Consider the following 26288-nt stretch of genomic DNA (forward strand, 5'->3'; position numbering starts at 1 on the left):
GAAAAACCCTGAGAGCATGACTGGCTTGTGCTGAGTGCTGAGGATCAGCTATCCACCTGAGGGCTGCTCCCCTGAGGACACCTCAGGAGAGATGCTGGCTCTCAAAGCAGGTGAGCTTCTCCGGTCTGCAGTCCAGGGAACAAATGCCAAAGTACCCAGTTGAGCAGCATCACTATAGGGCAAGTACCACAGAGAATACCATACCTCCTACAGGAGGGAAGGACCCAGAGACAAAGACAAAAAGTCAAGGCTAGGAATCCCCAGTTAGTGGCAGGGACCTCAGATTTTAGTATCTCCACCCATGCTTTTCAATTCTGCCTGCTACCATTCCTGTTCTTGGCCTTGGCAGGGTCACAGTGGCTCTGAGTTGGGACTGGCCCTGGTGACACAAGGTAGGAGGGTGTCATTTCCTTCTCACTTCCTCCAAAGACTGGATTCCTTCTGGGCTCTGTGAGGGCAGCACTGTTGCAGGGCTGCCCATGACCAAATAGCAGCTCCCAATGGGGCCTGGTGGCCAGAGCTGGAAGAGGGGCTTGCCTGAAGTCATCCGTGTCTCCTTGCTGGAGCAAAACTTGGCCTGCTGTCTTGCCCAGGGTGGGTTCTAGCCCTTCAGCCTCCAGGTCAGGGTAAGGGTAACCTGCATCCTTACACATGCCTTTGTCCTGGATTATTTGGCACTTTGATTTTTCAATGCACAACGTTGAATTTAAAGACTTAAAATAAAATCCCAATATTAAGCACACTAGCAGGACAGGAAGCGGGCTTCTCTCTGTACTAATCTTGACTTCAGCAGATCTTATTTTGAAAAAGACAGGCTGGGTTATTCCATTGGGCTCATTACTGCCATTTAAATAAGGCAACAATTAGCTACAAATAAAAGTAATTACAGCCAAGCTCATCAATGACTCAGCTGATTTTCTCTTAGTTTTGGTAGGTTAAGATTCAGATTTGTCTTTGTGATTAGAACATTTCTTAGGCCCTCACTTGAGCTGGAACCCTACACGGAGCCAGGCCATGTGGCTGTAAAGTGCTGGTCAGCATGTGCTTCCCTGCCTCAGCTCAATACTCAATTAAAAAATATGGAACCAATGCCCTGAAGATTCCAGAAACTCCTGCAAACTGGTGAGGAGAGCTCTCCTCAACCACACCATGCTGAGGAGCTTAAGCAGAGAGAACTGATAGCTCAAGAGGGAAAACAAAGTTTAGTTGAACAACTTCTCAGCCTTTCTAGAAATTCCTCAAAATTAGGAGGAGACTGTAAACCCAGCTCAAATCTTCAGAAGTCAGGGGTAAGGGCTGGGAAGAAGCTCAGTGCTGGAGAGCTTGCCTGGCAATATATGAGGCCCTGGGTTCTATACCCAGCACCGCACACTCATACAAATCAAAACAATTCAGGGATGAGGTAGGAGCAGAGAGAGTCCACTAGAAGATTCAGACAGTATGAACACAGAAGAGGAGGCAGGGAGGGACATGATTCAACACATGTTTACCGCAGACTTGGAGGAATGCACACTGCTGGATGCGGCCTGGCCCACAGAAAAGAACTACAAAAACAAAAAGAGTCGACTCAGTCATGTGTGAAGACACCAAGTGATGCCAGTAGCACAAGCACACAGGCATGAAAAGTGGCCAGGAAGGAAGGTATGGAGAGGGCTGGCTCAAGAGGTTCTCACTCAGAAGTGCAGGTGATCTAGCCTCAGCACCTTGGCCCAATACTGGGCCCCAGCCCCAGGTCTTTCTTTAAAAAAGCAAACATACCAGATTCTGTTTGCTTGTGCAAGGTGCCTAATTGAGGTGGAATGTTTTCCAAACTCAGTCATGAAATGCTGATGTTTTATGTTGAGTCATGAAAATCTAGAGATCAACAAAATGCCCATAACCACCACTAACAACTGGCATCTAACAGGCATCCCATAGGTATTTGTTAAATGCACACATGTGATCAGGGTGATGACCTTTGGCCATACAAGTATTTCCTCACCTAAAAGTCTAGACTCTACTCTTAGATTACAAGGGTATGGTCTGTGTACCTGGTGTTCTTGCAAAAGTGAATAGAAATTTAAACTGTCATGGCACTGATTAAATTTTGAACAGAGAATGTTTCCTTAATGTAAGGAAATATAAATATAGCCAAATATAAAACTTGTACTAGCTAGTTGAATATAAACACATCAAAGAAGAAAGGTGATCATTCTGTCTCTGTAACATGCAAGGACAGAATTACATGAAGGTGACAGGAACCATCCATATTCACCCATGCTTAGGCCAGCAGAGTATGGGTAACCAGAGGAACGGTGCCACCGAGTGGCTGACAAAGGAAGGTGTTTGGAAAGTTGGTTCCTTACTTGGAAGAAGCATAAATTAGAATGAGAGATAAGTATGTTTTACCCCTGGACAAAATGTGCAATCTGCATTCACATGTCAACACGTGATTCCTCTATACTCTCCTGGTCCATAGGGACATCAAATCATTAGAAATGTGACTCTGGAAGCCAGGTATGGTGGTGTGCACCTGTAGTCCCAACTGGTTAGGAGGATGAGGCAGGGGGACTGCTTGAGCCCAGTCTGGGGTCAGCCTGGGCAACACAGTGAGACACATCTCTTAAAAAAAAAAAAGTGACTCCAATTTTCTGGAGGAAGTAGGATGTCACAGGGTGGCATTGAAGAACAGTATCCTTACATTTTTTTTTCCTTCCAGGGTTAAATTCCCCCAGGTCATCTGCAGACAGGAATAGCCCTAGCCTTTCTATTGGTAAGTATACCCAATTTAGCTCCTGCGTAGATACCCCTATTTAGTTTCTTCTTTTTGAACAGGAACTTTGAGGCAGAGCCCAGACCATACAAGTATCCTATAAAGCCCAGGAATTTGACAAATGGGTTTTTTTGAAGCCCAGGGCAAGGTCACTTCTCCTGCCTTCAAGTCCCGCTCATTTTCTGTCCCTGGGGGTTGTCTGACTACGCCACTTTGATGGGCAGAATTGCTCCTTCACCTAGTCACACTCTGTATTTACAGCTTCACTTTCCACATTCAAACCAGAAAGGACATGAAAGACACACAGTAAAAGACAAAACAAGGCAAAAATATTTCACCTGTTCATCAGCACTAAATCGCCTTGTCATCTGAAAGTTAAAACATCAGAAAATAAACAAAAACTAAATCAAGAACACCCTAATACTTCTATCACCCTCTGATAATCCAGGGCAGTGATGGTCAACCTCAGGGGGTGATCATTAGTGCCTCACAGACTCAAGCTAGTGGAACATGACTAATGTTTGAAATACAGGAGGAAATCCAAGTACATTTCTCATTGTAGGTCTCTGTCAAAAGGAAAGTCTATTTCCTACCATGGGTCATGGTCAAGTTCTAGCATAGTGCATATCAGGACTAAAAAGATGTTGAATCACAGTCCTGTGAGGATAAGTTCAAAAGGATTTTTATTGTGAATTAAATAAAAGGGGACAAAGAAAAGAGATACCTGGGTAACATAGGTATCATGGTCATTCAATTCTATTTCCAGATCCTTCTATTTCAATAGAAGGACACATTTGATGGAGAAATGATTGTTTCTTTCTGTATGACTCTACTTTTTAAATGGCACAAAACCAAACATGGACAAAAGCATGTTCTAGAACATATACAAAACATCACATTGAGGTGAAGGAACAGGCAGGTACAGGTTGCACAGGGGCAGCTAGGGGTACCTATCTGGGTACAGAGCTTTATTTAGATCCCAAGGCAGAAGGGATCTCACATCCTCTACAAAAAGCAGGCTGAAGCTTCATGCCCTGGGTTTCTATGACCTTCTGAGGTGAGCCTAGGCAGGAGAACCACTTCTCTTCCCATTCCTGCTGCTGCCACTGCCAGGGTGTTCTTACCTGTTTCATCTCACTCCTCAGTCTGGTAATGCCACTCCTCTCAGTTTTGGTGACTCCAGTATGTCCCACCTCGTGGATGGAGATGGCAGGGCTGGATGTGGTGGAGTGAATAGGGCGTACTAGAGGGAAGACACACACACATGTGGTTCTTTGGGACTATACAGCACCCACCCTAAGGGAAGAAATGTGAATGATGTGCTTCTTTGGGTTTGCGCTCGTCCCTCTCACTTGATTATAAACTCTGCCTGTCCTGGCTAGTGCTGGGCTCTCAGTGCCCAGGGTGGCACAGACTCACCACGAGGGTCTTGCAGGGCTGTATGAAAGTGCAAAAGCTCCTTAATCAGTACACACAAAACAGAGTGGCAGAAAGCCCTTTAGAAACTGAATATGCTTTTTAAAATAATTTTTTACTTTTTCAAAAGGTCACCTTCCTTGTGGAAAACTGAAACCACCCAACTAAGCAAGCCAGAACTAATGTCTTTTGACATTTTAGTTGTTATCCTGACGGTTTTTTTTCCCTATGGTTGTGTTTTTCCTGTGGTAAATGTTTTTATCATATAAAACAGAATCATCACATATGTATAAACATATGAAATATACATCATATATATTTATATCTGATATGTATATATGTATAGTCCTTGACCTTTCTGTACTTAATATGCACTTAATATGTTATCATGAATGTCTTCCCATGCCATTCCATATTCTATCACCTCACATATAATGATTGCATGACATTTGATTGTTGTAAGGGATTCATCATTACTCACATGGAGGACCCACACTGATCTTGCCAGTCTTTATCCCCAGCCCCATGACCCTCAGAATGCCAGCAGAGCCTGGGGAAAATGACAAAACTACAGGGTTCTCACTGAGGGGCTTGTTACTTGGACACTTGTGGCTGTGGGCCCAGTGATGGAGAGCATGCCAGTCCCTGTCTAGACACTGGATGCAGGTGCCAATGCATGTTGCCCAGGGACAACAGGGATCTGGGGCAGAATTTAGCACTGCAGGGGTACAGGGAGGAGAGCCCACCCCAGCCACAGGGGTACTGAGCCTACTGGAAGACCTTGGGCTGGGAAGGAAATGTGGGAGAGCCAGGCACATGGTGCTGCTAAGGGCCCAGGGGGCAGGGAGACTCTTCTGCCACCCTAGCCCCTCCCTTCCAATCTATTGCACCAGCTGCAAGACTCACACCTATCCCTGGCCCTCCCCCTCCATGGGCCTGGCCTCTGGACTATGCCTTCCTAGCCCCTCACTCCTGAGCCAGATATGCTGTTCTGGACATTTGTACATGTTTCTCCTTCACACCCCACTACTCCCCTTTGCAGGCCTGGCTGGAAGGTCACTCCCCACCCAACCCCACAGAAGCTAGGGGAAATGGAGGGCAGTGGAGAGGGAGGAAAACACCAAGGAGACACAATGATTAGCCTGAGGGGGAAGAGGGGCACCAGGCCAGTGGAAAATGGAAGCCAAAAGAAGTCTGGAAAGCTCCAGAAGGGCCTGTATGGGGGTGTTCACTGGAAACAGTTATCTCAGATCTATCTCAGGATTTAATCAGAATTTTAAGAATTCTAAGCCAATATAAGCTTCCTAGTTTATAAAAATTGAATAATTACAAATTAAGAAATGATATTATGTTTTAAAAAGATAGCTCGTCTTCTGTCCTTACTTGCAATTAACCATATTTGGGCTTTTAAATGATATCACTCAGTTGGTAGTGTTATAAGCATCTATAGCTTTACTCTAATGACAATTATCTGTGTCAAACCATATACACTATATGATGAGAACACAATATTTATCTTGTACATTTACATTTCAAGGATTGTGCATTAGAACTGGAAATTAATTTTGGACAAGGGTCTTGAGAGCTCCTCCCTTAGAAAGGAGAAACGCCACCAATATGCATATGATTCCCTTGGTCTGTGGCTGAAACACACTCAGGAAAAATACAAAGTACCCAATGTCCACAGCCCACAGTGTATTTCTTTGGCTTGATGAAATAAATTCACCAATGTGACTGCAAATCATTTAGCTTTTTTATGAGGAGGAGAAATGATAATTGCTTCAATTATAGTTAGAGAGCATTTGAGAACAAGGACTTGGGTGATTATATTTCTTAGCACTGCAAGCAAGGTTCCGGGACAGATAAACTGAGCAAGACTTGACTGAAGGAAATGAACTGGCCTTTAGAGGTTGAAGAGGGTCTTCTTCCTGCCCCATGGAGGGTGACGGGACCTAGCTGAGAACACTTCTACTCAAACCAAAGGCCACTTCAGGCAATTTGAAAGAACAACTCTTTCAGCCCGACACGTGGGGTCATTCCCTAACCCCCACAAGTGATGACAGCTGGTGCTTATGGCCACAGGAGACATAGGATGCAGAGGCATGACACTGTGTGCATGTGCCACTGAAACCTGTGGAAGAAATGCTGTCCCAGCAAACCTGCGAGGGTGTCCTGAAGCCTTAAAAGCAGGAACCTTGAGCCTAGGCCTCTGTCCATCCCATTAAACAGGAACAGTACAATCACATGTCCGAGTCTCAAGTATAGGGGTTGACTTGCATGGCAAGGAAGCAGCTCCCTGTAGAGATACCCAGAGCAATTACTTACCACTTCTTTCCACACCAAACTCTTTTCCGCTTAGAATATGGTGTAGGAGATTTTTCATATCAAAAGGGCTGAGGTTCATCAAACTCTCAGAAGCTTCTTCTCCTACAAACAAACATCTTGTAAGTTTCCCAGACCCAGGACTGGTGGCAGGTGAAGGCACAGTCATAGTACAGACGTAGTGGACCTGGGTGGGAGGGAGTGACAAAGGATGTAGTGGCAGGTCTCCTGGTCAGGATCACCTCACTGGCACTGCAGGGCTGAAAGGCACTGGTCCCTGGGGATTCTAAATGCTGTTGTTTAAATTGGTACCATATTTGCTTAATTCCTAGACACATATTTTTTCTCACATTTCCCTGATCCCTGATGCTGGGATGTGTCTTGTGATTGCTATTTATTTTCAATTGGAAGGATTCTTCCCAGTGAAGTTGTTACTAAATGGAGGATGACATCTCATAGCAAGAATAGCAGGAAGGAGCTTAGCTATTAGGTACAGAAATGGTAAATATCACTAGTGCCTCCTTGTCCTATTTTAGGAACTCCAGTACCCTGCGCCTATGTGGTCTGACAGGCCGATGGCATTGGAAGCCAACAGGAATATTTGAGCAGGGGTCCCCTCAGAGCAAGGCCTCAAGGCCAGGTGCCGGGGAGAGCTGGGCAGGTAGGAGCTTCAGAAGCCACTGCCTCTCACCTGAGCAGTTCAGGCTCCTTGCCAGCTCTGTGGCCATCACCTGAATGATCAGCCCAATCCGGAGTCGAAGCATCTCCACAAAGAGGCTAGGCTGGGCCCTGACGTACATAGCGAGGTAAACCACAATCTCCTGGCAAAGACACACAAGGGGACAGGGTTTCAGAGACCCAGTGGGTGACCAAGGGGCCCCCTGGCACTCTGAGGAAGGCTGTCACCCCTCCCGTGCCAGCCCCGGACCTGTGTGAGGACCGCGATGCTGATGTCCTGCCCGCTGGCCTCGTAGATGAGTTTTGTGAGCTCCTCTGGAGGAAGAGGCCTAGGAAGGAGCAGGCCACAAATATAATGAGGTGCCTGGGATTAGGGCCTCCTTGCCCTTCATGAAAGATACCTGTTTTCTGTGCAAGTGCCCATGTGACAGAGGGACTCCTGAATAGTACAAAGCCCTGCTGTTTTCCCATTGTTCTCCCACAAACCTGAGGTTTCTGGGCTGTGGACTTACGCCGAGATAGTCTTCTCCCGTGGTTCAGGCGGTAACCCCACAGTGAGCTGCTTCTGGTGGGACAGCAGGTCTGCACAGGCCTAAACATGTATTTGGGAGAAAGGGTGAGAGAGGAAAAAGGGAAAGGGGTTGGGGTGGGAGAGAGATTAGGCAAAGCCAACTGGGTCATTGCCAGTAAAGTCATAAACTTACCTTCACAATCATTATGATCCACATTGCCCTTTGTTTGAAAAACTCATACACAGATCCCAGACTAAGCAACCTAGGCAGGGCTAGGTCTCTGCATCTCCCAGGTGTGGCCCCAGGCCTGGCTCTGCAAGGCCCATCAATAGGTATTTAATGCCCATCTACTGCAGCAGATCCCTTAGGCTCCCTGATACTTGACAAGGCAGGATGAGTCCTTAAGTAGTGATGGTAAGAGAGAATGGCCACATTGTATTCCCAAATTACCAGTTTCTCCATTTCTCACATATAATAAATACCACCACCTTGCCCGAATACTGAGCTTCAGTGTTGTAGGAAGTGGTTCTGGATTTGGCAGGGGCTCAGGGTAATAAATGTTAATGATCACTGTACTGTGGATGTGCACAAATAAGAGAGCTATGTTTCTGAGGTTGTGTTGCCACAGAGTATCTTCATTTGATTTCCTGGCAAGCCTTTTTCTGTGGTTAAGAATGAACCAAACTAATCAACTTGAAATTTCTTCCCTCTGCTTGCTTTCCCAGAGCAGTGGGAGGTCAGGAGAGAAAGGCTTGCCCCAGTTCTGGATTAGGTCTCCATTTTCCTTTACAGTTAAGAGGCACTTGCCTCGAGAGTTTCTGTAACTCCAAGATTGGAAGAGGAAGAGGAAGAAGACAAAGGGCAAGAGGGGATGAAGGACAACCCAGCAGGCATGATTGCTCTGACCTCAGCAAGGACCTCCACCTTCTTCCTGAGCAGGCCTGAGATGTAGCGAATCAAACCCCACTCTTGGTTCAGGCCGGCTTTCCCATAGAGCTCACTGAGAAGATTGTGAACAGTGACCCCATGCTGTCCTGAGAGATTGGTGTCCCAGTTGGGACCCCTGTCAAGAGATAGAAAAATGCAGAGATATTGGGCCAGAATGTTTAGACTGCAAGAGGAATGAATGTCAAGGGCTCTGGTACTCCTAGTGCCTCAGCCTCATTGAGAGGGCTCCATACTACCAAAGCATCCCTATGTCCTTTGAAACAGAAGATTAATATAAGGACATTGTAGGATCCTGGCCTCATTCAGCCTTCTTGTTCTGGGAGGTAAGCATCAGTAGGCAAAGAAGGGGATGGAAGACTTATTCATGGTGATCTTGGGTAACTGGAGTGAATATGATCATGACCCGGGTTGCTGCAGGCTGAGAAACTAGGAAAATGAATTAATTAAGGAGAACTGAGAAGGCTCAACCTAGTGAAACCATAAATCTACTGCTGTGGCCTGAATGTCTGTATGCCCCCTAAATTTCTGATAAAATGCTAAACCCCTCAGGATGATGATATTTTGGGGTGGAGCCTTTGAGAGGTGATTAGATCATGAGAACAGAGCCCTCATGATTGAGATTAGTGTCCTTATAGAAGAGGCCCAGAGAGCTAACACATCCCTTCTACTATTGAGGACACAGGTAAAAGGTGCCATCCACAAGAAAGCTGGCTCTCACCAGACACTGAATCTACTGGTACCTTGGTCTTGGATTTCCAGTCTCCAGAACTATGAGAAATGCATTTCTGTTGTTTATAATGCCAATTTGTATTGTATTATAGCAGCCCAAACAGACTAAGACAACTTACTTTATTACATAAAGGATGTACAGGATGTCTGCTTGGTCCTGCAGATTTGAACAATCTTTCAGCTGTTCAACTAGCTTCTCACAGTCTACATCACCATGGTCATCTCTGGGCCACTGGAAGTCATTTTCAGGAGCCTGGCCGTATAAAAGTAAAAAAGTAGGAGAGGGGTTGAGTGTAGGAACTTTCAGATGATCAAGAAGTAAAACACCAACTTGGTCTTTGAACTCTGGCACTGTGCTGGACCTATTTTTTAGTGAATATTTTACACCTTTTTATTTATAGGCTTTTACTATTTTTGATAAGTGGATCACCATGTTGACAAATGTTTGCAAGAAATAGGAACAGGTTAAAATATGTGTAATTTTTATTTATGCCAAGTTCAAAAACAGGGAAAACTAATCTCTGCTGTTAGGAATTATAATGGAAATTATGTTTGGACTAAAGGGGGAGGAAATGACTGAGAGGGAACCAGAGGTGGCCATTTGTATATTGGCTCAGTGACAATTCATTTTAGTCTATACTTAAGCTGTATGTACCTTTCTGTCCATATATTATACTTTGATAAAATGGTTTTTTTAAAGCAAAATAAACACAAAATGCATGTTTTAAATAATGCAAAACTGAACTTAGGTTAAAATTTCTCCAACAGGCACTGGATATTTTGATTCATCTGAGATATAATCAAGGGGAGACTTCATAATAAAATAACAAATTATGGGAAGCAACAAGGAACAGCCTGAGATTTTTATGCTCCTAAGAACTCTCTTCCTGGTTTTCATTACATTAAGAACATGAGTAACAGAGCACTGTAGCTTGTTCTGCACGTCATCTGCCTTGGCTGGCTGACAGGACAGGCCAAGGGGACAGATAGTTCACTTCTGCCAGCACCACCTGGGTTGTATGGGTCAGCAAAAAGGTAGTGACCTTTCCTATAGGCAAAATATAAAGGTTTGCATCAAATTTGGTATATGTGATGATGCCCATCATATTCCAGACAACTAAGGGATTGGATTCACATCAAAACTTGGAGCTTCTAAATGGAAAAGTTCTGGATATCAAGAAATACAGTCTTTCTTTTGAGTTCCAACATTTAAGAAAGTTGTTGGGACTAACCCAGCATTATAAAGCATTATACCTTTTAATTTTTAACTATTCCAAATACTTTACCTTTTTTAGGAGTGGCTGAGGAGAATCAACAAGATTCAATGACTTACGGTGCACACTTAGAACTTTAGTTGGCAAAGTCATGGGAACGACTGGAAAACAAAATAACAGAGAGTGCTTCTGAAGAGGAACAACGAAGTACTCTTTTGAGAGGTGTGGTGGCTACTCCTCATTTAATACAATCCAACTGAGGAATGACTACTTAGTTTAGCCAATTTCAATGAGAATTTATCATGTAGCCACTTCATGTGCTAAATTTGGGAATGAGAAATAAGCAGGAAATGACTTTTTGCTTTGAGAGAATTTCACTTTTCCCTCCTAGAACTCAGGGGAAATTACTCAACATCTTAGGACTGGAACGAGACTTAGAGAGATTGAGTCAGACCTCTCCCCACCCCATGAGAAAACTGAGACCCAGAGAGGGTAGACTATTTATTTTTCCAAGGTTACAAGGGTTCCATAATCCAGGTGTCTCTGCTTCCTGTTCGGTATACATTTCATTCTACCACTGTTGGGTGTTAGGTCTTATGTTTTAACCATCTTTGAATATTATTATCTGTATTCATTCATTAATCTATCTCTGTCTTCTAGGCTATTGTATTGTCTCAGGAGACTAGGAAGTTTCCAAGATAAAAACTGATGCATATTTAAAAGTCATTTATAGCTGGGCATGGTGGCGCATGCCTATAATCCCAGCAATTCAGGAGGCTGAGGCAGGAGGATCCACAAGTCCAAGGCCAGCCTCAGCAACTTACTGAGGCCCTTAGCAACTTAGCATGACCCTGTCTCAAAATAAAAAATAAAAAGGGCTGGGATGTGGCTTGGTGGTTAAGTACTCCTGGGTTCAGTCCCTGCTACCAAAAAAAAAAAAAAAAAAAAAGGTATTATAAGTGCCCAGGTTACACTAGTGAGTCAAATCAAATATTGGAATTTTACTTTGTTCCAAATCTCCACTCAGAATGTGGAAAATAATTTCTTTTTTAAAAGATAAATCCTCAAGAATAGGGGGGAAAAAAGAGAAAGGTAGTAGTGACAAGATTTTGGAAGTGGAAAAACCAATGGATGAAAGATAACCGATTTAGTAGATACAAAGCAACCAAAGCCCAAGTCTACAGAAGGGAAATACAAGAACCAGTGAGATTTACATCAAAGAATCTCCAGAAGTCTTAGGAACTTGCTGCACTGTGTGCCTCTGAAACTGGGGATTCAAAGGGGGTGATCAAAATAAGGAAGACTGGAGAAAAGCTATGTGGGAAGCAGTGAGCTCCCTAGATGCCCTCCTCAACTCACAGTGTGGGGACCGCCTTGCTCACTCTGACAGGAGTCTAGAGGGTTTCTCTGAATGGAGTAAAAGAGGGAGGGTGACTAGGTTCGGGGCTGACCAGTACATATAAAGGCCTGAGTGCATTCCTTATGGAGACTAAGTAGCTGTAGAGATCAGGCAAAAAGACCCTACCTTTCAATTAGGTGCTGTAGAACATCTCTGGGAAATCTGACAAGTCTACAGCCATGGAGCCCTGAGGCACAAGTCCTACCCACATTCTTGGAGGAAGGATTCTAATGTGTAAAGACAGAGACTTAAACAAAGAGGAAAAGGTGACTGGGGGAAAAGGAAACCATTCAGGGAGAACAAAATGTAAGCCCAAACAAAAACAAAACATGCCCCCCCATTAATGTTCTTAGAATAATAAGAAATTATATGGCTTGCATGAAACAAGAACAGATGAAATTTGGGAACTAAGATTTAAAACACAAAAGCAATTACACTCAGAACAGACAGAAATATGGAAAAAAGAAGAGCAATGATAAAGACTTCTCTAGGAAGTCAATACTAGAATCAAAGAAATACTAGAAAGTGAGAACAAGGAAAATATAAGAAAGGAAATGATTCAAGAAAGTTTTCAGAAAAACTACATGATTGAAAACTATAACTTTCCAGACTGGAAAGGCCTGCTAAGTTTGACCCAACACAATGGATGAAAATATGCAGATCACAACACATCACTAAAATTTCAGAACTGGGAAGCAGGAAAGATCCTAAAAACTTTAAAGAAAAAACCAGTTTAGGGCTGGGGCTGGGGCTCAGCAGTAGCGCACTTGCCTGGCATGTGTGAGGCACAGGATTTGATTCTTAGCATCATGTATAAATAAATAAAGGTCTATCAATGACTTAAAAAAAAAAAGAAAAGAAAAAAAAGAAAAAGAAAAAACCAGTTTATACTGGAAGGATCAAAAATCAGAATGGGTTTAGTTTTCTCAATAGCAACACTGGTAGCAAAGATAATGAAGTGATGCTTTAAAAATTCTGAAGAAAAATGTATTTTCAGTCTAGATTTCTACCCAGCCAAACTCTCAAATGGATATAGAATTTTTTAGATATTTTCAGACCTGCAAGTTCTCAACAATGTAACCCACCATGTGCTATTTCTCAGGAAATGACTGGTTGTCCTCACTAGAATGAGAGAGTGAACTAAAAAAAGGGAAGAGTTGAGAAACAGAAAACACTAGCCAACCCAGGAGACAAGTCAAGGAACCCTCCAGGATGATGGTGAAGGAAGATCCCGGAATAAAAATGACATCCCAGACATGGTGGGCAACCAAGTCAGAAAGGAATTTCAGAAATAAACAAGTTGAGGGCTGTCATTACCATGCCCTCTTTCATTGTACTAATTTTTTTTAATCTAGTGAAACTATTCCAGAATGTGTTCCACCAAAATAACAATAACAACAACAACAACAACAACAAAAAAGCCACCACCAACAACAACAAATCAGGAAATGGGAACACACAGGGAACCCACCAGATTCAGGAAACAAGGAGTACAACTAATGGTATGAGCCCAAGGAAATTTCCAGGATGATAAGGATACAACAGGCTTAGAGTGCTCTTGGCCAGAAAGGAGGAGACTCACAGACTGTAAGTAGTGGAATCAAGAGATTCATTGATATGATTACCTTGTGGAAATTGGTATTGTGAGGCCACTGAAGATAGAGAAAGAAATCAAAACAAATAAAAAAACAATTATTAACTTAAAAAAAAAAACAAAAGTAAAAAATGGTAATATAATCACAATATACTATAATGACCAGTTGGGAATAATATTTACATACATATAAGAGTAAATACTGATGTAACTAAACTTTCATACAGCTCCCTTGGTAGGTTAAGGGAAGGGAGTACAAGAGTGGTGAGTTAAGCCAGCTAAATCCTTACCCATGTAACAGAAAGTCAATAGGTGCCAAGCTTTGATATGTATACATATGTATACATATTATTTTAGAGATATGGAGATATATAAATGCCAGAAGAAACAGCTAAAAATGGTTAAAAAGTTAAAAATGGTCGTTTCCAAGTAGACGGATGAGGGAAGCATTTTGTTGTCTTTTAGGATTCTTTTAAATTATGTTCATACATTACTTTGATAAAAGAAGGTATTTTAATAGGTAGAAAAGAGTTCAATATTTGGGGTAAAAATGGGAGTTCATAACCCACTTGAGTCAAATGTATGAAAGATGATATGTCATGAGCTTTGTAATGTTTTGAATAACCAATAAAAAATAAAATAAAAAAAATAAAAATAATGTTTTACACCATAAAAAAAAAAGAGTTCAATAACATACATGGAATTTCCAAACCCTTTGCTTTGGCCATCTCAGAAAGTATGTCCCGAGTGGAGTGGATGGCACTGAACACATGGAGGTCTTCTGTCTTTTTACAGAGAGGGGGTAGGTAGCACCTCAAGGATGTGCTTTGCAGAAGGTGGTTCATATACTGGTCGAGTTCATCTTGGCTTTCTATAACTGGACAAGCAAGAAAAAGAGCCAATGAATACAAGCTACAGAAATATCCCAAATGCCTAATAGTGACTATGTGTAGTGGGCAGTGCCAAGTAAGTTAGTGAAAGGAGACATTTAGATATAGATATTGACACCTTTACCCACCCCATGAGGTAAAAAGATAGAATGTATGTGTGTATAAATTTATTGTTTAGAAAAACTTCTTCCTGGGGAAACAAAACACAGGTCAAGATAATTGTTTACATGACATCATCCTAAGATGAGCTGCATAGTACCTGAAGGACAGCAGCTGACATCAGTCATTTTGTTTTAATTTGTTAAGAGCTAATAAACCTTGTGGAATTCTCTGCTCCAATTCCAACTACTATCAAAAAGCAAAAGCCAGGTCACTTTGACCCAACTATTTGTTCAGATTGAGAAAGGTTATATACATGAGGTTTCCTTCCTCATATCTAAATGAACCCAGATGGTTCTACCATTCCTTTGACAATTCAAGCAATGTGTTTCTGTCTTCAGAATATATTTTGTGAGGACTGAGGGTGCAGCTCAGTGATAGAGCGCTGGCCTAACTGGCCCTTGGTCATCCAGGGTTAGATCTTAGTTTAAAAAGCTGTCAAAAACAGTTCAAGGAGTAAGTTGAAGCAAACAGTGCAAATGAACTCAAGGTGCCTAAGCTTCAGTAGGCAAGTGAGCTATATCCAAACACACACACACACACACACACACACAATGAAAAGTCCTCATACTTGAAACTCTTCGTCCCTCTGGGTTTAAAAAAGCCCCACTTTCAAAGGCATCATTTTTAGTTTAGATTTATATTTTAATTTTTTGTAGTTTAGGGTTTTAGGGCAATTTTATCAGAGTACGAAGGTCTAAATAAATTCAAGGAAGCACCCGCAAAAGCATTCCACATGATACCTTGATTGCAGGTGTCTTCCCCATATCCTCCCAGATCTGAGTCACTATCAGGGCTGAAGCTCCCTTCACTGGCATCATCAAACAACTTCTCATCGCAGTCTGGATCCAGGAAAGTCAGATACGTGTAGAATGATGTGGTGAGGAATTCCGACAGGTTCCCTAATTTTACTCTGCCAAAAAGACACTATGTTAAGGGACATCAATGGAGTGTGGACAAACTTCCACTATGAATCACTGGGGGACTTTTCAATAACCAGGTGGTGCTTCTGCCAGAATCAATAAATTTATCACTCAGCAGATCACCCTAAGTAGTCAGCCAAGAAATTACAACAAAAATTCAATAGCAAGTATGAAGTGAAAGCATGTAACATCACTTGTACATTGCTGGTGGGACTGCAAATTGGTGCAGCCAATTTGGAAAGCAGTATGGAGATTTCTTGGAAAGCTGGGAATGGAGCCACCATTTGACCCAGCTATTCCCCTTCTCGGTCTATTCCCTAAAGACCTAAAAAGAGCATGCTACAGGGACACTGCTACATCGATGTTCATAGCAGCACAATTCACAATAGCTAGACTGTGGAACCAACCTAGATGCCCTTCAATGGATGAATGGATAAAAAAAATGTGGCATTTATACACAATGGAGTATTACTCTGCATTAAAAAATGACAAAATCATAGAATTTACAGGGAAATGGATGGCATTAGAGCAGATTATGCTAAGTGAAGCTAGCCAATCCCTAAAAAACAAATGCCAAATGTCTTCTTTGATATAAGGAGAGTAACTAAGAACAGAGTAGGGTCGAAGAGCATGAGAAGAAGATTAACATTAAACAGGGATGAGAGGTGGGAGGGAAAGGGAGAGAGAAGGGAAAAAGCATGGAAACGGAAGGAGACCCTCAGAGTTATACAAAAGTACATACAAGAGGAAGTGAGGGGAAGGGGAAAAATAATACAAGGGGGACAAACGAATGTCAGTAGAGGGGGCAGAGAGAGAAGAGGGGAGGGGAGGCGTGATAGTAGAGGATAGGAAAGGCAGCAGAATACAACAGACACTAGTATGGCAATATGTAAATCAATGGATGTGTAACTGATGTGATTCTGCAATCTGTATATGGGGTAAAAATGGGAGCTCATAACCCACTTGAATCAAATTGTGAAATATGATATATCAAGAACTATGTAATGTTTTGAACAGCCAACAATAAAAAATTAAAAAAAAAATAAAATAAAATAAAAAAAAAAAAAAAAGAAAGCATGTAACATATTAAAAGTCAAAATAATCATGCCGATTTCTTATTCCAACCCAACACAAATATCAACCAAAACTTATTTTACAAAATAAATTGAGCAAACACTTTGAACCAGAATCAACGTGTGGTGTTTTCCCCCCCCTAAAATGACTGGGCCAGAAGTAATCATTCTCCTGGTGCACTTGTCCTTACCATGAAATGTGGTTACACAGGCATAGGAGGGGTACTTCCCTCTGAGCTACCATTGATGGAAGAAGCATGTCTTAGAGTCAAAGTTCTCTCTAGAAGGAATCTGATGAACCCACTATCCCCAAACTGGAGCAGATGTCCTGAGTGGCCCATTGGGCTGAAAAAAGTTCCACTGGAGACTGGGAGCCAGGATTGGCAGCCTGGGATCCCCACAGAGGCAGCAGCCCCCAAGTTCTGAAGGTCAGTCCCTAGATGCTGGGAGTGCATGGGATTTCCACCCTACAAAAACATTCTTAAAATGTCAGACCAGAAATGAAAACAAGATACTTCCCTCTGAGCTACCAGCATCAGATTAGGACTTAGCTTCAATAGTACTGTTCAAGGAGTAAGTTGGAGCAGGCAACATAACTGAATTCACAGGTGCTTGGGCTTCCAAGGGCAAATGGGCTGCAGATAGCCTCAGGGAAAAAAAAGTCTACCCTTGCCTGAACAAAAAATTTTGCCCTGGAAAGTCAAGGGCCTACTTCTAACGATTATTTTGTTTTGCCCTGGCAGACAGGGTGTCACTAAGTTGCTTAGGGCCTGGCTAAGTTGCTGAAGATGGCCTAAAACTTGTAATCCTCCTGCCTCAGCCTCCTGAGCTACTAGGAATTATAGGTATGCACCACCACACCCAGCTTCTATGAATTATTCTTAAGGTGACAGTATACTACTGTCAAACATTTATATGGCACTTGATGAGCCCTAGGCACTTGGTGTTTTCTTCCATGATTTTTAACAGAAACACAGTACTCCATAAAGGTATTCTAGGAAGGACATCACTTTAGAGAGATTGATGTGCCCACCTCTCTATGCCCAAGGCTACCTAGTGCCTGCAAAAGTTTGACAACCAAATGCTGTTTCAGGAGGAGGTAAATTTTAAATCCTTGTTTTTTTTTTTTAACTTTAAATACCATGTTTCTAGGTTCAGCAATTGAAATGAAAATTGATATGAAAAAGGGGAGAAGGGCAGCAAAAGATTTAAGAAATTACCTAGCTCCTCCAAAATATCCATCCTCTAGTTTTCTAATTGTAGAAAGAACTGCAGAATGAATGTCTGAGCCATCATTTGCTGAAGGAAAAAAAAAAGTGATGGTGAGTTTACTTAATCTGGGAATACATTTTTTTCCAGCTTTACACTGAAATGTTTTCATCAGCACAATCTAATTAAATTCCTTATGGCACAGAAGACTCCTGAGATAAGAAGCCAAGCTGCTAAGGAGTCCCTTCAATACTCAGCTCTGTCCATAGGATCTATTCTAAACACTTGGAAAAGGACCCAACCACCCATGGGGCATGACCCAGCCAGATGGAATTCAGGAAATTACTGAGCATGGTGTGTGTGATGGGGAAGGTGAGTGTGGGTCTGCCTGTCATCCGCCAGCAGGTGCACAGGTAGGCCAGCTCGATCCTCAGCATCTCCACCATCATCTCGTTGTCCAGGGCCAGGTAGAAGTGATGCTGGTCGGTGAACTGAAAGTCAGAACAGGTCAAATAAATAGCCACCCTTCGTTTATCTCCACACAACACCAGCTGTCTCTCAGGGCAGCACTAATCCTGGAGTTTTGTTGCCAGGGAAGATGCTCAGTGGTGTCCTTAATGCACCCATCATGGGGCCACTCCCCTTGAGATCACACAAATCATCTTGTCATCAGCCCAGAAGCTGTGGTTAAAATAGCACAGAAGGCAAGGGTGCACTGCTAGATTTGTTTTCAGCTCCTCCAATGGAGGACTTAAGTGCTTTGCCCAACACCAATGTCTCTGAAAGCAAACCAATAACTCCTTAATTCCTACTCCTTCCAGGGCTACTCAGTTTGGAGATGCTTTCCAAGTGAGGCCTTGAGAGGAGGTGAGATGTGGAGACACTGTTCACCTGATTGATGCCTGGTTAATGCCAACTCAAAGCACTGCTGCCTGATGTCGATGAAAATCAAATTGTTCTCCTGACCTCTGGACTAGTGCATGCTCAGCTCTGGACTGAAATTTGGTGCTAAGGGAAAAAAATTCACAAGGTTTAATTGATCAGCATGGGCTCAGATGAAAAATAGCAGCTTGGGGCTACTGATCCAAGACACCACAGTCAATCCTGTATCCAAGTAAGCTGGGGCCATGCTGTGCCCCATGCTGACAAAGCAACCCTATCATTCATCTTTATAGCTGTTCAAAAAGTTTGGTTTAGTGCTTCCTCAGGGCTAGTTTTCTTTGGAAATAAAAACACTGAAGATAAGTTCCATAATCAGTATATCCTGTAGCCCAATAAGGGGGCTAGGGTCTGGAAATCCAACTGACAAGGGTTAAGGACTATTAAGATTAGAAGCACAAGGGTTGCAAGTCAAGTGACATGTCACTAGCAAATTTGTAAAGCAGTGTGACTTTCACTAATATTGATGACTGGGAGTAATGACACATGCAATTTGATTCAATCAACATTTATGAACACATGTACAAGGTACTAGGTATCACTTCATATGTCTCCATCTGAACTTATGCATGCAGAATTCTGCCATGTCTGTTGAAGAAAAGCTTACCAGACAGAAAAAAGGACTTAATAAAAGGATGCTGGTGGGTTTGCCACTGGCCTACTCTTCTCACCTGGGGTGTAAAAGTAAAGATTTGGTTCCTAATCACATAGAGTTTAGAAGTTCCAAGAACACCAATGTGCCGATATGGTCGCCCACTCAGCTTCATATTCTTATTTCGTCCTATTTGTAAAATAAAAGAAACACTAGAGTTAGAGGAAATATAGTAACAAGTAAGTAATCTAGTGATTCAGGGTAAGGCTGGGCTTATTTTTATGTTAGATAACCCACTTTTTTTTTCCTTCAGTGCTGGAGATGGAACCCAGGGCCTCATGCAAGCTAGGCAAGTGCTCTACCACTGAGCTACATCTCCAGCTTGTACTGTTGTCCTTTAAAAAATGTGACAAAGTTGAATATATACACAAATTCTACCCGCTTCTATTCATGCATGTATATGAACAGCACCAGTTCAAATGTGGACAAAATGAACTTATTGAAAGAACTTTATTAATGCTGACTTTTATTTAGTATTCAGCCATAAAACTAAACAAAGTCAAGTTCTAGAAAACTAAAGAGAACCTGCTTCCATTTTAATGGGTAAATGAGCATTTTCTAATACTACAGATAAAAATTAGAAGTATTGTCAAGACACAAATGACTCTTCCTGTTGTGAATTTTCCAAGGTGGCTCCTTATTATACACTAGATCTGCCAAACGGTCAAGCCAGCCTACAGCAGTACCCACTGAGCAGGCTGGGGAGCAGGTACTTGTTTGTGCATTCTCCTTTACATCACGGTGCAATCACCTGCTTAGTGTTTTGCCCAACTCTTCAGACCACAAACGTAGAACTGAGGTACTCCCTTGGCAAATGAGCCCCCAACCTACCAAGCTTGGCATATATGTGACTGAGAATCCGGCCTGGCTGGACTCGAATTGGATGAATGTCAGCAACACTCTGGACGTTTACCCCATGTTTCCTCAACAGCTCCTTAATGTGACTGTTTTCTGCCAAAACAGTGACTGTGAACAAGAACATAGAATCAGCATCAGATTGTGCCTCATGTCTCTGCACTCTAACATGCTATTTATTGTCCTTTCTTCTGCCTGAGAGGCACATTGGCATGCTCTCCACACATTATTTGGTCTTGGAAATGGTGGCATTGGTCCTGCCACTCTTCTTGGTCCTCTGTCCTTGCTACCCCTCAACACCCATGATACATATTTGTTAAGTGCCTTAATGTGCACTTCTAGAAACTGTCTTCAATAGGCCCTATGCCAAATTACCCCATCTCAAATAATGATTTGCCTCCCCTGGATCTGCATTTATTGTAAACCTGTTTTGTCCCTTTTACATTGGGTCAGGAGTGAACACAGCTCCCTCAGGGGATACCAAGAGAAGCCTGTACCCTGCTCCTTAGAGCAGGGAAAAGAAGAACATTGTGATGTCTACTTTCAGGGGACACTGAGGGGGAGGGGGAGACTTCCTTCCCTCCAAAGAAAAAAAATGGGCCTGCTAATGGGGATGCTGTGGAAATAGCGCACCTTGGCCTACCTGGAACCATAGCATAGGACCCTACAGGTGGGAAGAGCCCTTTAGAGCTAGCCTAGACCTCATCTCCAATGGGTGAGGCTGGGACCCATACTCCTGCAGGCCCGGGGCTCTGAGTGTCTGGGATCTGGGGGCTGTGAGGGTGGGAGACCTTCACTTGAGGCCACATTAGTACAGCATGTACAGCCCAGGGATCAGCTGGGCTGTACATGCTGTACTAATATTGATGGCCTTTTATAAGAAAGGGCAGTGCTTTGGCAAAGATAAGGAGTCTGGATAGGGGATTGCAGAAGGGGGAGTACAGACACAAAGAGATGGCTGGTACTTTGTCCAGCTGCACAGAGCTTTCTGGGAACTTGGAACAGAGTGATAAGGCCAGAGAATGAAGGCTCAGCTACTATTAATGTGGCCCCAAGTTCCACCACTATCCCCATGGGTTGGGGGTAGGGGCTGAACATACAATACATATAAATGCCACTGAGAGCTGACTGGCACCTCCTTAAATTTACATAGCACTTGGTGCTTTTAAAAGTATTTTAACACTCATTATCTCATCTGATCTTCATAACATGCCACTGAAAGAAGCCTTGCATGATTACCTGGCCAGTTGCAGCTGATTCAGGACTGGAACCTAATCCCTCAGGTCCTAGCAAGTGAGGCTGGAGGGCTTCCTTTGACATCTTTCTCTTCTGAAGCTTTCAGTAACTTGCAGAAATCCACATTTTATTCAAAGCCACATACTGGCCACTCTATAGAGTGACTCTTTTAGAGCAGTGGTTTGGACTAAGACCTGGGAGCCTCATGATCCAATGCAGTCATATGTGGATAAGTTTCTGAAACTATATTTTCCTTCCGCCATGCCAAATACTTTAATAATTTTCACTCTATTCTATTACATTAAAAAAAATGTGGGCCAGGACCCATCAATGTGTCCTGGCCTGCAGTTGTAAGAGCAATCTTGTAGATTTAAGGCACTAATTAGCAGAATGTGCTCTGGTTAAGCACTGGGACCATGGAGTGCAGCTGGACCAGTCCATCTGGAAGTCAGAAATAGATTCATACCCCAGCTGTCATCTATGGGTCCCTGAGTAGGTTAACTTCTAAGTCTTGCCTGTAAGATGGAGATAACCATAATTGTCACAAATTTTACCTGATCAGAATGTTATAACAGTTAGATGTTTCCCACGTTGGGCCTGCACACAGCACTGACTGGAATGACAACCTGCTGCTCATCTTATTGCATCATGGGCGTGTGCAGCGAAATGAGCCAGTGGCCACAAAGAGGAATGCTTTTCATTTCTTTAATCACCGCTTTCAATGTATGCATGTGTATGTGCTAATCAACACAGAAGCGAATGCAGGCTTTGTCCTAATCCTACAGTGGGCTATGGTATTAGATGGCATGTGAGTGTTCGTGAGGCAACGTGATGGAGCTGCCATAAGGTCCTCTAGAAGAGGAAAGAAGGAGAAGGAATTGCTGTTCTGGGGGCATACCTCAGGTGGAGCCCTGCACTGCCAACTTCCCCCATGGCAATCTCAGTTCTTCTCAAGAACATCTGTGGAGGGGGTGGGAGTCCTAACAGCCTGGAGATGCACAGCAGTGGAGTCAGGTGCAGTCACTCTGTGGCAGCCCAGGCTGGCCTCCTACCTTTCTGGACGAGGAGCTGGCTAGAGAAAAGGGAGGGGAGGTGGAAGTGGGTGGAAGGTGGAGAGAAGTCAGAACTCCACGGAGAGGACCCTTGCTTGGCTTCTGAGATTTTACCAGGCTTAGGCTCTACTTTTCAGATTCACAGTTTTAAAAAATGATGCTAAATGAATCATATGGGCTTCAATTGCAATCAAGGTTTAGATTCAAGAAAAACTATTGCTTTGTAGAAAGTAAATTTATAGTTGGGAAGAATACTGTCCCTTTTGGGAGTAACTGAGTTACATAAAGTATCTCACAGAACTGCTATACACTAAAAGAGCATGCACACACGCACACACACCACACACACACACACACACACACACACTTTTTTAATTAAATAAGAAACTAGGGAACAATTTAAATGCAAAAAATGACATTGGTTTTACAACTTAGAGATGAATAGTAAACACGCTCACAAACCTTGTACTACAACATCAGGTTTGACTGAAGTAGAAAATCTTCTATTTAAGGGATCAATTTCACCAGTGGCAAGGAATCCCTATGAAGAGAGGAGTGGTGACACAATGAAATATTGATTTAACTAAAATTTCACCTTATACTTAAGTTAGAAAGTGACATATCTCGGGGCTTAAAACACTCAAGATTTTTTCTTTATGTTTTATGAGTCAATGGCTTACTTTCTCTGAAACAAAGTATGCCATTCAAATTGCCACTGACAGATGGACTGTATGTCTGACAGCTGGCTCTGCAGGGCTAATCAAATGCATCTCCATCTTGTGTGAGTGAAAAGTAACTAGTATTTCCTGAGCTCCTCCAAGTGTCAGGTGCTGATGGAGCCCCTATGTGTGCACTATCCCATTTAGGTCTCCTAACAGGTAGATTCTACCTTCATCATCAATTTACAGGTGGGGAAACTAAGGTAAAGGTACCTGAGGGATATGAAAGAGTGAGTACCTGGCCCAGGGCTGACTATTTGAACCACAAAGGTTTCCCCACCCTTCCAAGTGTGCTCTTTGAATACACATCACCTTGAACTTTCTAGAAATGTTCCAGAGCCCCCAAAGAGGGAACCAAGGTGTTCTGGTAACTCTGTGGAGGAAGTGGACCTAATATGAGCCCAGAGAAAGGCCTTTATGGTGGAGAGGAGGAAGCAGAGGAGCACAGTTATTTTCCATTTCACTGATACAGAAATCTGAGTTGGAAGGTACAGATAAGGAAACCGAAGCCCAGAGAGGTTAAAAGGTCTGCCCCAAATCACAGGGCTGGCTTTTTGAAGTAGATAGATACTTTTTCCCTACTGAAGAAAGAAGTGTGAAACACAGTCCATACTCCCAAGGGCATGGCCATGAAACCAGACACAGCCAGGGAAACATTGCTCCACCTTCAGCAATATAGCTCCTGAGGGTTACTTCCACTGTGCCATCTTTCATTTAGTCTAGAACACACCAGGAACCCAGAAGCATTCTGTCTCACTGCTGCCTCCCCCATTAAAGAGCTGGTGGAACACACAGGGATGGGCCACCCTCAGAGGCTGGCAATCCTTTGCTGTCTTTCCTGGGCTCCTTCTCCCACACCCTTCCTCAAAGGCCCAGAAAGCTCCACTAGAGCCACACTTAGGACTGGGAGGTTTATTTTGAGGCTGTCAAAAGCATGTGCATTTTACAACAGAAGCCTGGGGACAAATAAATGCTCAGCAAGGGGCTGGTGATGCACACCTGTAATCCCAGCAGCTGGGGAGGCTGAGACAGGAGGATCGCAAGTTCAAAGTCAGTCTTAGCAATAGTGAAGTGTTAAGCAACTCAGTGAGACCCTGTCTCTAAATAAAATATAAAATAGGGCTGGGGATGTGGCTCAGTGGTTGACTGCCCCTGAGTTCAATCCCTGGTACTCCCCAACCCTAGCCAAAAAAAAGAAGGAATAGGTCAAGAGGCAGGAGACTCTGGGGGAGCGGGTCGTGAGTTGGAGGTTGTCTGAGGGACCACCTGGACCTGCTGCCTCCTCTAGTAGAGAGATCTGGAAGTCCTCCTGTTTCCTGTGCCTGGGGCTGGGGCCAGGGCAGCTTCACTCATCCCATCCCATATCTTCCAGGATCAGATGTGCTAATCCTGGTTGAGAAATGTCCAGCTCCTGCTGACCATCAATTTATATGCATTCTAGCCAGAGACAGGAATGTCAGCAGGAGGAGGGACAGGGAATTTTGGCATGTAGCTGATCTGACCTGGTTAATGTAAATATGAACACACTAGGATAGGAGTCAAGCGTGAGAGCCAACACAGTGCATTTGATTTTAAAGGCAAGAATATGCAAAAGACATGGAGATGCAGAAGACACTGACAATCACGCTGCGCAGACAGTCCCTGTGCTCTTCCAGGATTCCCTACACCTCCATTCAGATGGTTTCCAGCCGGTGAAGTCACCAAGCCCCCTACCTCTGCCAACAGGGAGCTGAGGATGTACAAGGACTGACCCCAGAGATGGGGCAGCTTCCCCAGAGGAACTCTGTCCACCGTGTGAGGATTCTTGTACTCTTCATCCACCTGACAGAGAGAGCAAAACCCAAAATCAGACCACCAGAGGATAAAAGGGCCAGTGACACCTTACACTGGGGAACACACTGAGGATTTACAAAATGGTTCTCATTCTCTAGACCAATTCTGTGCAAGTGCCAGGATGTGGGACCAGGAAGGTAAAAAGACCCTCTCTTTGGGCAGCATGACTATAAGCAGCAGAAATGTCAAATCTAGGCCTGGTCCCAGGCTAGTGCTTTGCCCATAAGCACACTATGGGCAGTAAGTGCAGGAAGCCTGGACTACCTCCTTCATGCACATCTCTGGGCATCAAGAAGTTCCACAACTTGTGCTTCCATATGGCTGTATTACGGGTAAAAGGGTCAAAAACAGCAGCCTTCAGCTGTGGCAGTACCTGGCTGGGTGTCAAGTCTAGTTTCTTCTCTCTTGCCATTGCCAGGGGTGTGCCTATGCAAGAAAATTACCAGAAGGAGGCACTATTTTTTGTGGAAAAACAATTGTGCTGCTAGACCATGAACCCTCCGTCCATCAGGGCTTCAGAAAAGAGAACCCACTGGGAGCTTCTGTCTATCAAAATAAACTCCTGGGCTCTGCTGGACAGTGCTGGCTACCCATTGTGAGTTAGTCTGTGACTTACTCTCTTATAAACTCCATGCTGCCTTTTGAGTTTTTAGTCATTGCAATGTTGGTTGGGGGTAATGTCCTTGACCACTTTCCTCCGGAAAACATAGGTTAATTGAAGGAAATAGGAAATACTTATCCCTCTCCAAAGGGAAGATCATACCATGAGGGGAGTTATTCTCTTCTTGTGGATTAATCAGTGATATTAATATATTCAGTAAAATTTAATTTTTTTTCAGTAGTGGTAAACATTTAAAAAACTAAGTACATAAACTAAATGCAATTAAATGTCAGTAGAAATCAAATCATCAAATAGGATAATAGTGTGGAAGGAGATTCTCTAAAATGTTATCTTATGGTAGTATGCTTAGAGATAAATATTTTCTACTTTCTTTACAGAATCCTGGATGTTTTGTAGTGTGCAGATATTATACAATCAGATATTATGTAAAAGCTATTTGAAAATTTAAGTGATGTTAAGAAAGACTGCAAAAATCTAGAATGAGAAAGCAGATAAGGTGTCTGGGCCACCTTCCCACGGCTACACCTCCCTGCATATGGAGGGTCCCTCCTGCCATCTATTC

General features: G+C 43.2%; 1 protein-coding gene across 2 annotated transcripts in view; it reads right to left on the bottom strand.

Moving 5' to 3' along the window:
• The window catches only part of Phka2 (phosphorylase kinase regulatory subunit alpha 2), a 71630-nt gene that overhangs the window by 4081 nt on the left and 41261 nt on the right, over positions 1 to 26288 (bottom strand). The window contains exons 12-29 of one of the 2 annotated variants that reach the window (XM_071606000.1): positions 24985 to 25092; positions 23015 to 23093; positions 20241 to 20375; positions 19429 to 19538; positions 18165 to 18309; positions 17830 to 17908; positions 15357 to 15526; positions 14262 to 14441; positions 10644 to 10732; positions 9477 to 9610; positions 8587 to 8743; positions 7681 to 7760; positions 7419 to 7497; positions 7182 to 7311; positions 6494 to 6595; positions 3877 to 3995; positions 3091 to 3120; positions 1491 to 1544 (exon numbers count right to left, since the gene is read on the bottom strand). In XM_071606000.1, the coding sequence (XP_071462101.1) occupies positions 1491 to 1544; positions 3091 to 3120; positions 3877 to 3995; positions 6494 to 6595; positions 7182 to 7311; positions 7419 to 7497; positions 7681 to 7760; positions 8587 to 8743; positions 9477 to 9610; positions 10644 to 10732; positions 14262 to 14441; positions 15357 to 15526; positions 17830 to 17908; positions 18165 to 18309; positions 19429 to 19538; positions 20241 to 20375; positions 23015 to 23093; positions 24985 to 25092 (1980 nt within the window). The remainder of the gene's footprint in view (positions 1 to 1490; positions 1545 to 3090; positions 3121 to 3876; positions 3996 to 6493; positions 6596 to 7181; positions 7312 to 7418; positions 7498 to 7680; positions 7761 to 8586; positions 8744 to 9476; positions 9611 to 10643; positions 10733 to 14261; positions 14442 to 15356; positions 15527 to 17829; positions 17909 to 18164; positions 18310 to 19428; positions 19539 to 20240; positions 20376 to 23014; positions 23094 to 24984; positions 25093 to 26288) is intronic. The other variant, XM_071606001.1, reaches the window with a different exon arrangement.

The sequence above is a fragment of the Marmota flaviventris genome, chromosome X, assembly GCF_047511675.1.
Source record: "Marmota flaviventris isolate mMarFla1 chromosome X, mMarFla1.hap1, whole genome shotgun sequence".
Classification (NCBI taxonomy): Eukaryota; Metazoa; Chordata; class Mammalia; order Rodentia; family Sciuridae; genus Marmota; species Marmota flaviventris.